This window comes from Carassius carassius, chromosome 15 (genome assembly GCF_963082965.1).
Source record: "Carassius carassius chromosome 15, fCarCar2.1, whole genome shotgun sequence".
NCBI lineage: Eukaryota > Metazoa > Chordata > Actinopteri > Cypriniformes > Cyprinidae > Carassius > Carassius carassius.
Genome location: NC_081769.1, coordinates 33,987,838 through 34,006,853, shown reverse-complemented (window position 1 = coordinate 34,006,853; position 19,016 = coordinate 33,987,838). Strand labels below are relative to the sequence as shown.

The window sequence follows — 19,016 nt, the reverse complement described above, 5'->3', positions numbered from 1 at the left end:
CGTGTTTCTGCATAATTCATCGGTGCACATTATTCCAAGGAAAATGATGCAAGTCTCTTATTTTTCATCCGCCTGTCACATAGAAACATCATCAGATCAATTCCACTTGGATGAAATCCATGCAAATACATCATCTTAAAACAAAAAAATGGCAGTATTATGTACTGGGTGAAATATTTATTTAATTTTATTTAATTTTATTAATTATATATACATAAAATCTTTTCACTGTATTTTTAAAAATCTTTTCAGTGTAGTAAATAATTTTCGTATTTCTTCTTATTTTCCTGTATGAATTATTAATTAAGTCATGCACTGAATATTTGGCCATTTAAAAACGGTACAAATGTCCTGAAGATGCCTGCTTGTTTTTATTAAAAGGCGAGGCGGTGTTCTACAGGTGACGGACAGCTGATGCAGCCAATGAAAGACGCGACGTCTAGTCAACGGCCAATGACTGACCCGCGGGGGCGGGGCTAACTCGGCCGTTTTATCCTCACTCTCTCGCCAAGCAGAAGGAGAATCCCAAAAAATGACATCCAGCAGCAGCTTTCCAATCCAGAGCAAAACCGCGGCGTTTAGAGAAGTTTCCCTCCTCACATTACCACGGATTACAGCTCGTTCTTCAGAGATGTAGTCAGAAGACGTCAGAAATGTGTATTTGACACGGAAGGACAGTGTTTCCACACAGCCGTTAATATTTACGCGTCTCTGATCGCGCCTCAGCTTCATTTCAGACATGTGTGATTTAATGCCAGCGGCTCAACCGCCCGAAAAAATCGGCAAAATGAAGAAATTAAGAAGAACGTTGTCGGAGAGCTTCAGTCGTATCGGTGAGTGTCAAAAACACAGAAAAACACGGCAAAACACTGTAAAATACGGTAAAATACGCGCCGTTATTGTTCGCGCGCGCGTCAGCTACGCAGGAAAGTTAGTTTTGACTGTTAAACATCGTTTGGTAAATCAAACCACGAATATAAACACAAAATGAGACTGAAACCGATTCAAAGTGTTCACGAGCTCCTCTCTAACCAGCCGGATGTAGAATACAGAATAGAATTGAGCAGAATATGCAGGGATGCTCTTCTGAACTTACGAGAGCTTCATGTGGTCTTTGAGTTTAAATCATAAGGAAGAATCATAAATGAGATCATATATATATATATATATATATATATATATATAGATAGATAGATAGATATATAGAGATATATATAAGATATTTTATTTAAATAAAAAATAAAATAAAATATTTTATATACAAAATATACAATATGCAAAATAAAAATACATACATTTTATTTATTTTATATACAGTTTATTATTTAAAATCTATCTATCTATCTATCTGTCTATCTATCTGTCTATCTGTTGATGATGTAATAAAACTATTCTCCCTAAAAAGTTTAAATAAATAATTTTGTGAAGCCTTTTAATAATAAAAATAATTGTATTAATTTATATGTATATATTTGTTAAATATTTGTAGTGTTTTTTTTTTTATTAAAAAATATTTTCATTAATATAAAATTGTCATTTGAAAAATACTAATAAACATTCATCGGGTTCCATGAAGAAAATGCAAGAAAAAATAAATCCGATTAGGAAAATGATGTGTGCTTCTGCTGCAACAACATGAGAAAAATGAAAAAACATTGCATTTCTTACAGACCGTATAAATATAATGCATCATTTGTCATATTCTCAAGCCTTCCCCTGTAAAGTAGAGACACTTGAGCACTAGTTAGGGCTCTTCTGTCGCAGCGGTGGTTAAAGTTGCTGCCTAAGGGCCTTTCTCTGGTGAAGTTGCTGACTTCATCAGCGACATGATTGTGTCTCTGCACAGGCAAGATTTGAATTAACTTGGACTAAAAATGTACTATTTTTACATACTATTTGTACATAGTGTTAATATGCATGTAGACTGAAGCCTATAATGTACCGTATACATACTTCAGTTTAAATAATTAATAATACATATAATATTAATACTTAAGTCTCTGGGATATATTTGTAGCAATAGACAACAATACATTATATGGGTCACAGTTATACATTTCTCTTTTATGCCAAAAATCATTAGGATATTATGTAAAGATCATGTTCAATGGAGATATTTTGTAAATTTCCTACTGTAAATGTATCAAAACTTAATTTTTGATTAGTAATATGCATTGCTAAGAACTTAATTTGAACATCTTTAAAGATAATATATATAAATAAAATAATATATATAAATATTTTAAAACCTATATATATATATATATATATATATATATATATATACACAGTATATATATATATAGAGAGAGAGCTATAGATATTATAATAAATTATATATATACATATATAATTTTTTTATATATATTATTATAAATATTTAAATACTCTTTATAAATATTAGTTAAAAAAACTTTTATATATTATATGTAAAATAGAAAAAAAAATGATATTTTTTTTTATTAAATTGAGCTTAATTTTGAATGCAAAATATAATTTCTCTTATTTGTTTGTGTCCAGTTTGTTCAGTGTTTATACAGATAATATGACATCAGATGGTGCATGTGTGTGTTTAGACGTCCTTCAGAAAGCTCTTCTTCTGCATGTGTGTGCGCTCACACTGAGTTTCTTCTGTTCTGTCACGGTGATGCTGCAGAACATTACTCCTTCTTATTTTTCCCCTGAAGTGAAGTCTGTAATATATCTGTCATTTCTGTCTGTTTTCCTCAGAGGGGAGAATTTAATTTGGCTCGTCGCTGTGAAACAACAACAGTGACATGAATAAATCATAATGTGAGGAACATGAAAGAAAGACGCTCCGAGGCGGCGCTCGTTTAACACTCAGACTCGTTTGTGCTTTAGTTAAACTATGAAACAGGTTTATTAAGCACACAAATGTGTCTATTATCCTGCCATCTGAACACATTATTACTGACATTTCTGCATTTGAGTTGAGTTTGTGGCGTTAGGTTTATTACCACAATATATTTTTGTATAGCTATAAAAAGCAGAAATGTGAAGCTGGAATTACCAAAATAATAAAAAGAAGTACTTAGTATGATAGGGTCCTGCCCAATAGACCGAAGAGATATTTAATTGTGAAGTTGTGAAATGTCTTGCTCTATTGACTTTGGTATACAAAATATTTTCTGTCATAATTAACAACACATCACAAACACTTTTACATGACAAAAAAAAAAAAAAAAAATATATAGATAAAAAATAAGACTTTGTAAAATATTTATTAAATTATTTTATTATTAAAATGTACATTATTTTAAATAATTGTTTCTAAAAAAATAATAATAATACAAATATTTTTAATATTTTTTTTTAATGATTTTATATTTTTTAAAAAGTAGTCTTTTTGAGTGTTTTTTTTTACTGTAGATATTAAGAGTACAAATTATTTTCTGTGGTAATGAACAACATATCACAAACACTTTTACATAAAAAATTTAAATATTAAAAATAATACAAATATATATTTAAAATGATAAAGTGTTCAGAATCACTTTTACATTCCACTAGGGCTGTAATATGCCATAGTTGGTGTATTGACTGCGGATCAATCCTCGCTCTGTTTGAGACACGATAAAACGACTGTCATCCAGTGTTTACACTTACATTCAGTCTCATTAGGTCTGAGAGCACAGCTTTATCTCCAACAATCAATGCTCTGCTCTGCTCTCATCGTCCAGTTTCTGTCTCCTTCTTCAGATGAAGGAATATATCAGGTTAAACGTTCACCGTTTAATAACCAAAACCAGGCTTTATGGGAGACGAATAAAGCACTTCAGCATCTGATAACACTTCATGAACTTCAAAGTCACATTTTACCCCAAAATAAATGTTTTATTTATTAATATATTTTTTTAAGTGAAGCATATTATAATAAATATACACCTTACAGTTAATGCAGTCTATAATTAATTCAATTTATCACTTTTATAAGTATTTAATATTTATTAGTTATGTTATTAAAAGTGTTATTAAAATATTATATAAAATATCTTGTTTTTACTATTATTATTATTTAATATTATATTAAATTATATATATATATATATATATGATATTGTACTATATATATATTAATATATATATATATATACATATAGTACAATATCATATATATAATATCAAACTTTATACATTTTACACATACTTTGAATAAATATTTATATATTTTTAGAAAATATTTTAAATATATTTAAAAAATACTTTCAAAGTATATACTTACTATTTTCTAAAGTATCCATAATTTATATTTTTTAAAAATATATTATTATTATTATTAAAATGTATACAATTAATAACACAAATAAATATAAAATAAACAATGGAAAATATAATTTCAGATTTCTGTCATTTGATTTTGGGGTTAAATATAAGAATGTTCCTGTGGTTTTGGATGGAAAATATTTCGGCCAGTTACTGCCTTTACTTGTTTTTAATTTGTATGTGCAGAATGCATTAAAGAGCGTATGTCTTTCTTTTATTCACTGTTCAGTAGTCCATAAAGAGGATGTCTAATATAACTTTTCTTTCTCTTCCCCTAAAGCCTTGAAGAAAGAAGACAGCGGCTTCGATGAGGTGAGGTGATCCTGCGAATATAAAGCCTCGGTGGTGTCTGTCGCCGGAGCAGTGCATGCTGGGATGTGTGTGTCTCTGGGGTTAACGTGTCAGCTGTGATCACGGCAGAGATGCTTCATCGTTCAGGGATTATTGAGAACTCTTCTAGTATTTCTACAGTATTATTGTGTTAAGCAGGTTTGCTGTGTTCTGAGGAGACAAACTTTAAAACCAAATTGCTCAAAAATATAATCAAAAGCGAAATCATTGTATATTCAGTCAGTCATCGAAGATTTGATTTAGTGCACTTTGATAAACATTTAAAAATATATATATTTTTTAAATTAAATAATAATATTACTTTATATTATAAATAGAGATAATATATGTAAGATAACAATTACAGCTTTGATTTAGTGCACTCTGATACACATAAAAAATATCTTAAATTAAATATAATAATATAAAATGTATATAATAAATTGAAATAATATATATAATATACAATTTATAGTTAAAATATAATTATTTGTGTTAAATATTTGTTTAATTATTTAAAAATATTAATATTAATATTTTTAGTTTCAGTATTTTTTGTGTTCTTATTTTTATTATTTTACTTTAAATATATCTATGTATAATTTTAAGAATAGTTTAAATTAGTTTTTCTATTTTCTGTTTTATATACTGTATATATTTCTGTTTTATGTATATATTTTATACATCTGTCTATATATTTTTTATGTTAGTTTTAGTATGTCAAGTTAAACTAAATTAAAAACAGAAACATTGGAACTAGGTCAATTAAAATGTGTGTATATATATATATATATTTATTTTCAGTAAAGATTCATTTTATTTCAAGTAACGAATATATTTTTATGGTATAATTGTAGTTGGGTATATAAACCCTGTTCAAACAGCTTTGCAGTAATAAAATCACAGTTGCAACAGTTATAAAAAGATTCAGTTTCTGCTGAACACAATAGAGTCATTATTCAGTTCAGTGTTGATTCGATTCAGTTCAATAATTACGAGATCAATTCTGTCCAGTTATAAAGCAGCTCTATATAAAAGTGTTACATTGTAATGAAGAAAATAATGTACAATCATGGAAATATGATTGTTTCGGAGTTCTTTTGATTCTGGAGTGATTCGCGCTCGTGGTTCAGTGTGAATCAAATGAATGAACTGAATCAGCTGTTATTTAAAGCTCGATGTGGCTCTGTGTCCTCACTTTCATGTCCTTGTGAAATTTAATTAACACTTCACATCTCGACAGTTCAGCTCCAAAAATATCCAGATGTCTCATGTGTTTTATTCAGAGTCATATGATGCATAACGTTTTTTATTAAAATCATCTCAAATCAGCTCTCTGTGCCATATTTAGTCACATTTACAGTTACTTGTTCAGTCTGTTTCTCACATAAAGCATCAAAAGACGTCTGAAGACGTGGAATATAGTGCACTAGATGTCATGGTTTTTTGTCTTTTTTGGAGGGAAGAGTCTCCATTATTTTCAGAAAATGTTTATTTTTAGAAAAATCTAATCGCAGGTTTTTCTCTGATGAAAATTGCAATTTAGATTTTTAAAATGCGATAAAAAATCAAGGTTTGCTGTGATAGTGCTTGTTTGTTGGGCCTAGTAATAATAATACTACATTTTATTATTAAAAATAAAATAAAATGGGCTAAATTTAAACTATTGAAATGTTAATGTAAAATGTTTAAGAGTGATATGATAATAATCATAATATATATATATATATATATATATCATTTATATCTAAAAATATTAAATATAATGTGATTAAATATACATACATACCCATCTATTTGGAGTCGATATAATAATGCATTTTATATATTATTATATATGATATTAAATATAAATTATTGTTAGAATTACATTTTCATTTACTTATTTGTATATATCATGAAAAATATTATTAATAAATATTAAATAATATATTTATAAAAAATGCAACAATAATATATTTATAGAATTACGTTTTCATTTATTTATGGATTTAGCAGACTCTTTTATCCAAAGTGATTTCAAATCAAGGAAATAAATGAATTCTAAATGTGTGAACTCTTTATTGTTGGATTCAGTGGTGATCTTCACAGCTCTCTGATTCTCGAATGATGAATTGTAGTTTTCTAATCATGAATTGCAGTCTTTTGGTCTGCTCCTGTCTTGTTTCTGTGTGTCAGAAGTCTGGCACGTTCTCTGCTTTCATTTGTTTGCTGTCAGCGTGTGGAATTAATTTAATAAATGTGCTCCCCGGTTATAAATTTATGCAGTTTTTCTTTTGTGTTTGAGGGAAAAGCTTCTGCTTCATCTTGACATCTCCTCATCTTTGATGATCAATATAATCTGATGGACGTCTTATAATCCACTGCTGTTCACAAATACATCCTTAACATACAGTACGTGGGTCAGAGTCTGTGGTGACTTTTAAGGGCTTTGAAAGTGTGCTACAAAAGCTTTTTGGACTTCTAAGAGCACTCAAAAACTACACAGAGGCCTGAATTCAAGATTTATGTATTTGGATTGCATATAAAACATCCATCCATTTGTATTACACTGTTTAACATATATAAACATTTATTTAACTGCTAACTGTAAGACATTCAGTAAATTACTACTAATATATCTTACCTGTTTCTTACCAGTTTCATCACAATATGCATCGCATTTCATTTTTTATTTGATGTTTAAATCATGTAATCCAAACACATGGACATTTTCCTGTATATTCAAACATATAAATCTAAAGTTTGGGCCTGAATGCATGAATAAATCGTTGACAGAGCTACAGTCCATGTGGTTAGCTAGAGGCTCTTCCTGATTTCAGACAGTAAATGAGAGTATCGTGTGTTTTCTTCTTCCTGCATTAGTGTGAAACGCTGAGTAAACGTGATGAGATTGTCATATCGGCGCTCATCCGTCTGTTTGTGGCTCTTGGCCGTCATCCATGCGTCCAGATGCTTGCTGATTACGAGAAAGCTGGGTTTTTCAGGAAACACCAGACATATGACATGCTTCCCTTCCAAGGAGCACAGTGAAATGTTGTCCTGCATCATAAATGAACGTTTGCAGCTGAGTAACGTCATGTTGAGCACATGGATATATATTGACTGGTTTTGCTTCATATGCATGACTTTCATGGTTTGTAAGGATGTTCTTGTTGATGCGTGTTGCTTTATAAAGTGATGCATGATTTATCAGTGCCATATAGGTTATATTATCTATATATTTGTATTGGTTTAAGACATTGGATATGTAATTGTGCATTCTTATTTCCTCTACTTTGTACACTATAAAAAAATTTTGATGTCATAATTCTCACTTTAATTAATCTCCAAAAAACAAATGATTGAATAACACTGTACCAAATCCCAATATAATTATTATTTATTTTTTATCCATGTTGGGATTCATGAATTCAGCTGTAGCATTTAAATAAATGATTTTTAGACATTTTTAGAAATTTTTTATTGATAAAAAAAATTCTGACATTAGTTGAAAATAGAGCCCGACCGATATATCGGCCGGCCGATATTATCGGCCGATATGAGCTAATTGCATATAAATCGGCATCGGCATTTATAACGGCCGATGAAACATGAGAAACAGAGTCTCATGCTTCACTCATGTTATGAGTGTTGCATAGTGTGCCCACCAGAGGGAGCTCTGCAGCTCCAGAGTTAACAACAGCGCCAGAAGTCCACTACAGAAGAAAGCGATCAACTGTTTTGACGGTGAGTCTGTCGTTCGTCATGTGAAATGATTGTAGATTTAGTTCATACCCTGTATATAAAAACTGTGTGGTAGTTCTAGCTAACGGTCCTATCATTATCACTTCTAAATATTCTGTAACATCACTTACAGCCGCTAATGCATTGCTATATTAGATTAGCCACAAAGCTAATACCATGTTTATCAGTGGAAGAGCGCAAACGTTAATAGGAGGTCAAACTATAACGTTAGCGTTTAACTTATTCTTATTCTATTGCGGTGTGTTTCCCACATAATGACCGCGTAATTGGGCCTTTCATACAGGACACGGTATGCACGGCGCTTGCCGCTGGGCTCAGCGTTGCCTTTCAGATACAACACTATTTGCACTGCGCTATGGCATAGGCGGAGTTTTAAAAACGTTTAGCGGGAGCTCTTTCATAGTCTGTTCCTCCTCCTTTCGGTCAGCAGCAAACATGTATCTGTCCCGTTGTAAGAAGCGAGCGATAGCGCTAGTCCTGCTGATGAGAATTAAGAGAGAAGCAAGGAAGAAGAGGCTACCCTCAGGTCCAGAGAACAATTTGGTGAATTCAGGCTGGTTACGTTACTCTAACGCTAATAGCTTCCTTTTTAGCAGGCCCCTTATATGCTTGCTATTAACTTGTTTGAAGGTGGTTCTTCTCAAAATTGACAGCGGTGTGTTCATGACACTAACGTTAACCATTCAACTTCGAATTGATTCCGTAATCTTCCGGTAATAGTAGGCAAGACGATGTTTTGATTCAGACTGCACAAAGAGAAGAGGAGAAGATATACGGGTCTGTTGTGAATGTGTCTGTGAGAGCAAATATAGTGTAGTTACAGTAACTATGGTAGGTGCGTCAGAAATGATTAAACCAGAGGGGACATGTAAATAAATGTGAGCTGAACAAGCGCTTTTTTTTTTTTTTTTTTTTTTACATATTGTTTCAAAGCAGCTTTACAGACATAACAGGAAAATGTTGAAATAATATTGTTAAATATAAGTAGGTAATACCTATTGCTTGACAAAAAAAAAAATATATATATATTTCTCATTTTTGCCTATGTAGGAGATCCCAGTTTATTATTATTATAATTCTAATGATACATGGTGATATTATTAATACACATGCTTATTCTTTCTCCGTCTCTCTTTCTGCCTACAGATGGCTGAAAAAGGTGAATGCTGTAGCAGCAAAGTGTGGGACTACTTCTGCAAATACTTTAACTTTAGTATTATAATTTATTTACAGTAAACACAGAGACCGTTAAAACCAGCTTCAACTGGAAGAAAGTAAAAGTGTTAAATGTTTAAAACCAGACTGTTTTTTGATCATTAAAAAATATATACTTTTGATGTGCAATTGTTTAGTCATTGAGACTGTAATCTAAGGCTTTTTTTTAACATAGTCCATTCTGGAAAATGGTTTATACAGCCCACATACATAGAACAGGCAGATATTTTGCTATTGAATGTTGTGTAAATGCAGTTTATAGGAAATGGGTCTAATATCCAGATTATTTTTAAAATCAAAATATCGGCTTATAAATCGGCTCTTTTCGAGTTAATATCGGCATCGGCATCGGCCCCCAAAAATCCATATCGGTCGGGCTCTAGTTGAAAATAATGATCAGTTTCTTATAATTATATATGCATATATTTATCGGTTTGTTGGAATTTTTGCATTGATGCATTTTTTTTGCTGAATTTTTGCATTAATGCATAAATATAAATTTTTCAGGAATTTTAAAATGTGTAAATTTTATTGGCTTATCAGTATTGACCAGAATTGTAATATTTATATTATTTGAAATTTATGTGAAGCATTCTGAAAGTATTGATTGTTAAACTTTTCATTTTTTAAATTTATTTAGGCAAAACATTTTTTTTTTTTGGACACATTTTAATTTCTGACATTTATGGATTATCTTAATACTAAACAAATAAAAAGTCAAATGTAATATTAAAGTAATGATGGAAATAAAAATAAAAACAGTAATAAAAATTGACTTTAAGAAATCAAGAAAATTCAGAATATTTATTTCAAGAAATAAAATACAAAAAAAGTGAGTTAAAATCCTCATAGAATGTTTCCCAACCTTTTGATGATATTTAATGTGCATCTTAATATTTATATATTTATTGCAAGAAGAAAAATACACTAAAAAGGGAGTTAAAATAATCAAGGAAATTCTGTATATTTATTGCAAAAAGTAGTTTAGTTTAGTTAAAATAATCAATAAAGATAATCAATAAAAAAAGTTAATAAACCTTTTTAAATAAATAAGTTAAGTTAAGTTAATAAAACTTTTTAAATAAAGAATTATATTTATATATATATATATATATATATATATATATATATATATATAATTAATTTATATGCACCAAATATGTAAACGGCAATATTGGCCCATGTGTATTTTACTAAAACATTTTAATGCATGAAAATTGAAGCAAATTAATCACTGAATCAGAGTTTTGAATCAGTCCACTGACTTGATTCACAGAATTGAATCAATGTCTGTAACTGTTTGTTTTATTGAAGTTTAAATGCGGTGCAAAGATGAGAAAGGATCATGCATCTAGTCTTAATAGTCAAGCACAAAACTGCATTGTTTTATCACTTCATATTTCAGCTAAATTGTTATTAATATTGAGCATGGCCCTCTTGGTTCTTACAGTAATGTCATGCATTTGTCTTCCAGCATGAAGCTTTCGGTGCCAGCGTGGGCTAAGACCCTTTCTTCTCATTAAAAAATGAACTGTGTTATCCGAACGTTAATTAACCTTCCTCAATAGCCCCTGGAGGCCGTGTAGTGATGTTAAAGTGCAGATGAGCGGTGGCCTGCAGAGCTGCGATGCACTGAGGATCTGAGCTCGTTTGTGCTGAACTCGTTAACCTGTTCACGCCGTGTTTGATGTGTGTTGTGTCTTTGGAGAATTAGTTCTTGAGGAAGGTTTCAAGTCACCAAAACTTCATGAACTTTCTGACTGACGAGCTAATTTTCTGTATTCAGATCATTTTGAGTTTGAGGAAATGTTAGGGTTGCATGAGTTGGGGAAGAAATGTTTTTAATATATCAAAAGTGTAGATTTTTTTCTTCTTTATTATTAATTAGATCCTGGCTTGCTATGCTTGTTTATAGGGCTACACTTTCTTTCTTTAATTTAATTTAATTAAAAAATTTTGTATTAAAGGGATAGTTCACCTAAAAATCTAAATGATGTCATTAATAACTCCCCCTCATGTCGTTCCAAACCCGTGAGACCCCCGTTCATCTTCAGAACACAGTTTGAGATATTTTAGATTTAGTCCGAGAGCTCTCAGTCCCTCCATTGAAGCTGTGTGTACGGTCTACTGTCCATGTCCAGAAAGGTCAGAAAAACATCATCAAAGTAGTCCATGTGACATCAGAGGGTCAGTTAGAATATTTTGAAGCATCGAAAATACATTTTGGTCCAAAAATAGCAAAAACTATGACTTTATTCAGCATTGTCTTCTCTTCCGTGTCTGTTGTGAGAGAGTTCAAAACAAAGCAGTCTGGATATCTGGTTCATGAACGAATCATTCGATGTAACTGGATCTTCTTGAACCAGTTCACCAAATCGAACTGAATCGTTTTAAACGGTTCGCGTCTCCAATACGCATTAATCCACAAATGACTTAAGCTGTTAACTTTTTTAATGTGGCTGACACTCCCTCTGAGTTCAAACAAACTAATATCCCGGAGTAATTCATTTACTCAAACAGTACACTGACTGAACTGCTGTGAAGAGAGAACTGAAGATGAACACCGAGGACTAAATCTAAAATATCTTAAACTGTGTTCAGAAGATAAACGGAGGTCTTACGGGTTTGACATCATTTAGATTTTGGGTGAACTATCCCTTTAAATTAAAATGTTTTATTTATATATTTTTTATTATTTTATTAAAAGCTATTTAAATAACTGAATTATGCTAGTTTATAGGGCTACACAATATTTATTTATTTTATCGAATTATTTTATTTATTACAATATTTTATTTAAAAACGATTTTACTAAAAATAATTACATTTGGTTAAACAATCCCCATCTTTGCTATGCTTCTGTTTACATATTAATTTATTTATATATTTTTTATTAAAATATATGATTAAATTAATAAAGAATATTTTATTGAAAATACTTATTTTATTTAAAAAACATTTTTGTTTTATATATATATATATATATACATATATATATATACATATATATATATATATATATATATATATATATATATATATATATATATACATATATATACATATATTTTTTACATTTAAAATTTATTTCAGTATGATTATAAAAATACTCATAATAATGTTTTAGTGGGTCACAGGACTGTTAAGCTATTGTAGTAAAAAAATAAAAAATTAATTTGAACCAGTGCTAAATTATAAAACACAATTATCTCTATATTAAAGCATAGTTAATACAATCAAAGATATTGTTGGTTAAACAAGTGCTTTTTAGCTCATGGTCATATATTACTGCACAGCTCTGATGCTAGTTTGATCTCTGTGGGTCGTGCTGTGCTCTTGACCTTCTCTTAGTCGCTGCTGTTGTTGTGATGAGATGTTAAGAGCGAGCTGGTGTCTCTATTAACGTGCTGTAATTAGCTCAGACTGAGGAATACACCGGGATATTCCCGCTCCATCCCAGCGATCAGAATGACCGTTTCGGGTTGTTAGCGTGCGACACGCCAGGATGGAAATATGCAGAGCGCTCTGGAGAAATGTCAGGCTGTGCTAAACACACTGTTCACGCATGAATAATGCAGAACCAGAGCGACTCGACTCTTCAAAGATGTCTGAAGTCTAAACAAAAGACCTTCAATCCAAACCGTAGAGAAATAAAGTGTTTTAATGCATTTAGCAGATGCTTTCATCCAAAGCAACCTACATTGCATTAAAGGTGCACACTTTATCAGCTGCATTTACATTACATTTCCATTTATTCATTTATGCATTTAGTTGCATTTGGAAAATCGAACCCATGATCCTGAAGTGATTTTATATTTCCAATTAATAATATTTATAATTTTATATTATACATAACTTAAATAAACCACATTAATTTTACCGTTTTGGGTCTTAAGTGTTACATGATGTTCATCTGTTGTGCATTGGTGACAGACTGATTGATATGAATCATCTGATCTTTCAGTTCTAGTTCAAATTATACAATAACAAAAAAAAAAGAGGAAAAAAAAAGAAAATAATCATTAAAAATTCTAGTGGATTGTGCTTATCACACACACGCACACACACGCACAATTACATAAATAGTTATGTATACTATAATGATAGATATAATACAATAATAATAATAATTGTTATTAATACATATATAAAAAGGGGATGCATGCAGAGAGTTCTTTGAATGTGTTTGACTGTTTAAGGCCAAGATTGTGTTTTATAATATTACTTTGAATCTTTAGTTTGAATGTTCTTGGGCCCGTTCTTCGTATGTCGCTTATTACATCCGAGATCAAATGACACATCCAAGATGATATCATCGTGCTAATCATGATCCGGCTAATTGGGTTCTTCGAACACACCTGTTGTGTATGATTAGTATCGCTGGATTGAGTTATCTGAGATAATTGCGCGTTCATGTGTTGGCTTAAAAGGGGATATGTATAGATACTCGAAACCATGATCAGCAGTGCAGCGATTGGCTGGTGGCAAGACGGCAATGTAATGACGTCATATAATTTAAAATGACACCCGACGAAAAACTTGACAAATTTCTGGACTTTTATAAGGAAACAGCCAAGCAAACAAAACTACATAAATGTTATAATAGATACAGGAAACAGATAATAGATGCATGTTTTTATTTTATTCGAATTTTTTTCATGATTCACAATTATTTATATTCGCAATTTATAATAGTTGTGCAGTCTTTACATTTTTATTTCAGTGTAGAAATTATCTATTCATTTCATTTTATATTTGGACAGATTTGTTACGTGACAGCATTAATGAAAGTTTCTTAAGGGTCAATATCATGTTATCTGCATCTCCTCCATCAAGACACTCTTATAATAGCAGTCATCACTCAAAATAATGCACGACTCTATTATCTGTATAGCATGTGTGTAAGACTCTAATACAATTATGAAGTAATACTTTTATGACAAATAAATATTTCAGTGAGTAAAACTGGCTGTGTCTATAGTTGGCTGTTATGGACTACACAGCATTTTTATATTATTTTTAAATAATTTTTTTAATGATTATTATTTTAAATTATTGTCCCTGGATCAGTACGATACTCTTGTAATAAAGTAGCGGTGGTAGCAGACATATTCTGAGTATCAGTTCTGGTTGAAAAGAAGCGATCTAATCCTGTTTACATGAAATAAGCTGCTCCCGAGCAGGTTTAAGCTTACGGACCTGTTGCTATGACAGCAGTTCCGGGATGAGCTTCGAAGAACCAAACGATCCAAGATCACGACAAATCGTCAACATTCAAATCCAGCTAACTGAGTTAGCGACGTACGAAGAACGGGCCCCTTGTCAACGGCATTAGTTTTGAATCTTTAGTTGTTTTGAATCTTTACTTGTTTTGAATCTTTAGTTGTTTTGAATCTTTAGTTGTTTTGAATCTTTAGTTGTTTTGAATCTTTAGTTGTTTTGAATCTTTACTTGTTTTGAATCTTTACTTGTTTTGAATCTTTACTTGTTTTAAATCTTTACTTGTTTTGAATCTTTAGTTGTTTTGAATCTTTACTTGTTTTAAATCTTTACTTGTTTTGAATCTTTAGTTGTTTTGAATCTTTACTTGTTTTGAATCTTTACTTGTTTTAAATCTTTACTTGTTTTGAATCTTTAGTTGTTTTGAATCTTTACTTGTTTTGAATCTTTAGTTGTTTTGAATCTTTACTTGTTTTGAATCTTTAGTTGTTTTGAATCTTTACTTGTTTGGACTCTTGTTGTCTTGACTCTTTAGTTGTTTTGAATCTTTTGTTGTTTTGACTCTTTAGTTGTTTTGAATCTTTTGTTGTTTAGAATCTTTTGTATTGAGTTTGTTTTTGAGTTTTGAGTTTTTTGTCAACCGTGATAAAATATGAATCACTTAAAAGATAAAAATGAATAATTGAATCATTTTTAAATCGATTCACTGAAATGAAGAGTTGGAACAGATTCACAGAAATGAATCAAAATTAGAAATTGACTCAGTTCTTTCTGCTTTTCTTCACATCGATCGCACACACACTGAATATTGGAAAGGTGTTTGATTGCCTCAGATTGTTGACCTGCAATGAATTCGTAACTAATTAACCGAACAGCAGCCTGAGGCTCAGGGGAGCGTCTTCGGTTCATAACTCGAGCAGTAAATCATCATATTATTCTGATTTCTGAAGATCATGTGACACTGAAGACTGGAGGAATGATGCTGAAAATACAGCGGAGCATCACAGAAATAAATTACACTTTAACACAGATTCACACAGAAAACAGATGTTTTAAATAACAATAATATTTAGTCATTTTTACTATACTTTTAATCAAATAAATGCAGCCTTGACGAGCAGAATAGACTTAATTAAAACATTAAAAAATCACGATGTTTGCAAACTTTTGACAAGTATATAATAAAACAGATTTCAAGGCCTGAATTGTGTTGTATAATATTAGTTTGACTGTTTTAAGTCTTAGTTTTGAACTCGAGCATTAAAAAACTCTTTCTGAATGAAGGTTTAATGATGTGAATCGTGACAGAATTGTGATTTTTTAGCTGGCATGTGTTGTGAAATCTCACATATGTGTTAAACCTGTCAGTTTTACCTGAAACAAGTTTCACCTTTTTAATTAAACTCTGGGAAATTCACAACAAATGAAAATCAGCTCAAATCCTTGAATATATTTGTTTAAATCTGTGCATAATTCTCCAAATCCTGTACATCAATATTAATTCTCTGTTTCATGCACAACTTTAGCTGTGGACATTTCCTGTGAGGAGACGGCCTAATGAAGAGATCCCATCTGATTGGCTTTATTAATTCGCAGATTAACGGCCTGCACGATGTTTCTAATGAGCGCTTCACGGCTCAAGAGTGATGAATGAATCCTATTACGGTGTCAGCTCGGGTTATTTGCAGCTGAATATGTGAGAAGCGCAAAAGGCTGGAGAATGTATTTTGATTTTCACCTCTATCTTTCGCTGTTCTGCTAATAAATGGATTGGCTCGTTAGCTAAACATGAACTCTGAGGGCAGAGTGAGTGGTTAATATGATAAAAGTTTTGGCTTAATGAGACAAAAATATCTGCTAATGGAGCCAGAAATTAAAAGCTGGGTTTCCCTTTGAATCAAATTGATTTTTCTGACTTCATTAGCACAAATTTGTTCTTGTTTTAACCATAAACGTACTGCATTTTGATTAATTTCTCATTTATAATTAGTTAACAATCTAAAATCCAAACCGTTCAAAAACGTTTTTGTTACTTTAAATAAAATAAACCATGTAAAGTATACATTATAAATAAAATATATTAAATATTTATATATGTTTATTTTATTATTTATATTTATAAAAACAGAAATAAATTTGTACTTTATGAACTGAAACTAAAACTAAAATAAGTTAAAACAAAACAAAATTGAAAATTTAAATGAAAATGGTAAATATAAAAATTAAATTAAATTTAAAATATTAGTAAAAATTATCATATCCCCAGAAAATCTATCTTAATTTAAGAAAGTTTAGATATTTGATATCAAAATGACGTTGGGTTTGTGTTTAAAATATGAAAATAATGTTGTTTGTCGTTTTCAAAATGTTAGCATATTTGCTAAACTTACACTTTGATAGTCTTATAAACACACAAATATTAGCACATTTTAATTATATTGAAATGATTCACAGAAATGAATTCAACTAAACAATTGTAACTTCTGAAGTTTAAATATCAGTGTGTAAAAAAATCGTTCTGACCTCAGAGTGACAAAAACTCAAGTAACGTGCAAAAAAATATATATTTTTCGAAGTTGTAAACAAATATTATTAGAGTGTGTTTTACAAAAAATACTATTTTGCTATTTCTATTTAGGGATTCGTGTTTAATTAAATGCTACTTGTCGCTTCTTTGTAACTAATTGTGAAATTTGAGGGATTTTTCACACGAATGTAATCTTATTGCAAACAGAAATTATTTGAGTTAATCTGTCAGATTGAATGTTGGGTCGTGGTTTAAATATTTGTAGTTATTTTAGAAGTTATGCTATTTTATCAGTTATTTGTTCATTTTAAATTTAAGTTACATTTAAATGATTTAACATTATTTTGCATTGCATTACTGAGAGCAGAATTAATTGTTATATTATAAATTATTAAATATACTAAACATTTTTGAATATACAAAAAATTATTAAACATACTAAATGATGCTTAATAATATTAACATATTACTTATAAAGTATTAGCAAAATACTTATAAAATAAATAAAATGATTTAAGTTTTATTTACTTTTAAAGTTTATATATACTTTATATATATATAAAGTATTTCTTTATTTATATTTGAGTTAAAACATTAATAATTTAACAACATATTTTTGCATTAAGTTACCGAGAATGGAATTAATTGTCATTAATAAATTGAAATTTTATATATAAATATATATATATTCTTTAAAATACTGTAGGCTTCACTTGAAAACGAGTTTATTTTTCTCATATAAACATATAATCTGGAGTTTACAGAATTGTCCCTATATGAAAATATAACTATTTAGCTGCTTTTTTTATAAGAATGCAAAAGTTACACAATTTGTGATATTTTTGTTCATTTTTTATTTTTATATCATTATAATTGTGTTTCAGTGTAATTTCATAAGTTGCTGATTCGTGTGTTGCCAATAAATATAACATGATTAATGCATTACAGTAAAAATACAGTAATAAAATAAGGATTTTATGAATTTTAGTATTAAAAGAATTTTGTTTTAGAAGTATTGTTAATTTAATTTATTAGTTAATTTAAATGTAAGTTTTTTTATCAAAACATATATAACATCATTATGAAATTAATTCTAGTTTTACAATTATTTTGTTTATTTTAGAAATATGTTCATTTAAATCGGTTGTTATTTAAAATTTAAGGTAATATATACATAACATTTAATATGAATATTAAATAGATTTTTTAAGAAGTATTATAATTTAATTGAAGCTTGAGTAAATATTTAAATTGAACAACTACTTTTAACAACAATGTTGCTAATTTTATTTTAGTAGTTAACTTACATTTAAGTTAAAAGGGAGATAATTAACTGACAATATTGATCATCTTTTAACATTGAGTAATTATGAGAAATCAAATTTACCTCGATCTTTGTTGCATTATAACATCCTCATTATAAACAATGCATTTATTCTTCTTCTTTCTTTACGTGAACATTTGGGCGGCGTTATGCAAATCTTTCCACACAGTGATGTAGACATGTGGGGGCGTGTTTAAACAAGCCGTTTTAGGAGGATGAGGACGAATCTTAACTTTGATAAAGAATATCAAAGCCTTATGCTGTTGTTTGTGAATAAAGACTGTTTTCTCCTCGTGTCTCATTCTTATGGAAACACTCTGAAGGTCAGCGATCTCCTGCGCTCAATCTCTCCTGCGCTGCTGAAAAGAC

At 29.9% G+C, this 19,016-nt stretch overlaps 1 protein-coding gene across 1 annotated transcript in view; it reads left to right on the top strand.

Moving 5' to 3' along the window:
• The first annotated feature begins 462 nt into the window (after positions 1–462).
• Positions 463–19,016, top strand: part of LOC132158945 (cyclin-dependent kinase 14-like) — a 136,250-nt gene continuing 117,696 nt past the window's right edge. The window contains exons 1-2 of the mRNA XM_059568587.1: positions 463–833; positions 4,565–4,596. Coding sequence (XP_059424570.1) covers positions 740–833; positions 4,565–4,596 — 126 coding nt within the window. The 5' untranslated portion in view covers positions 463–739. The remainder of the gene's footprint in view (positions 834–4,564; positions 4,597–19,016) is intronic.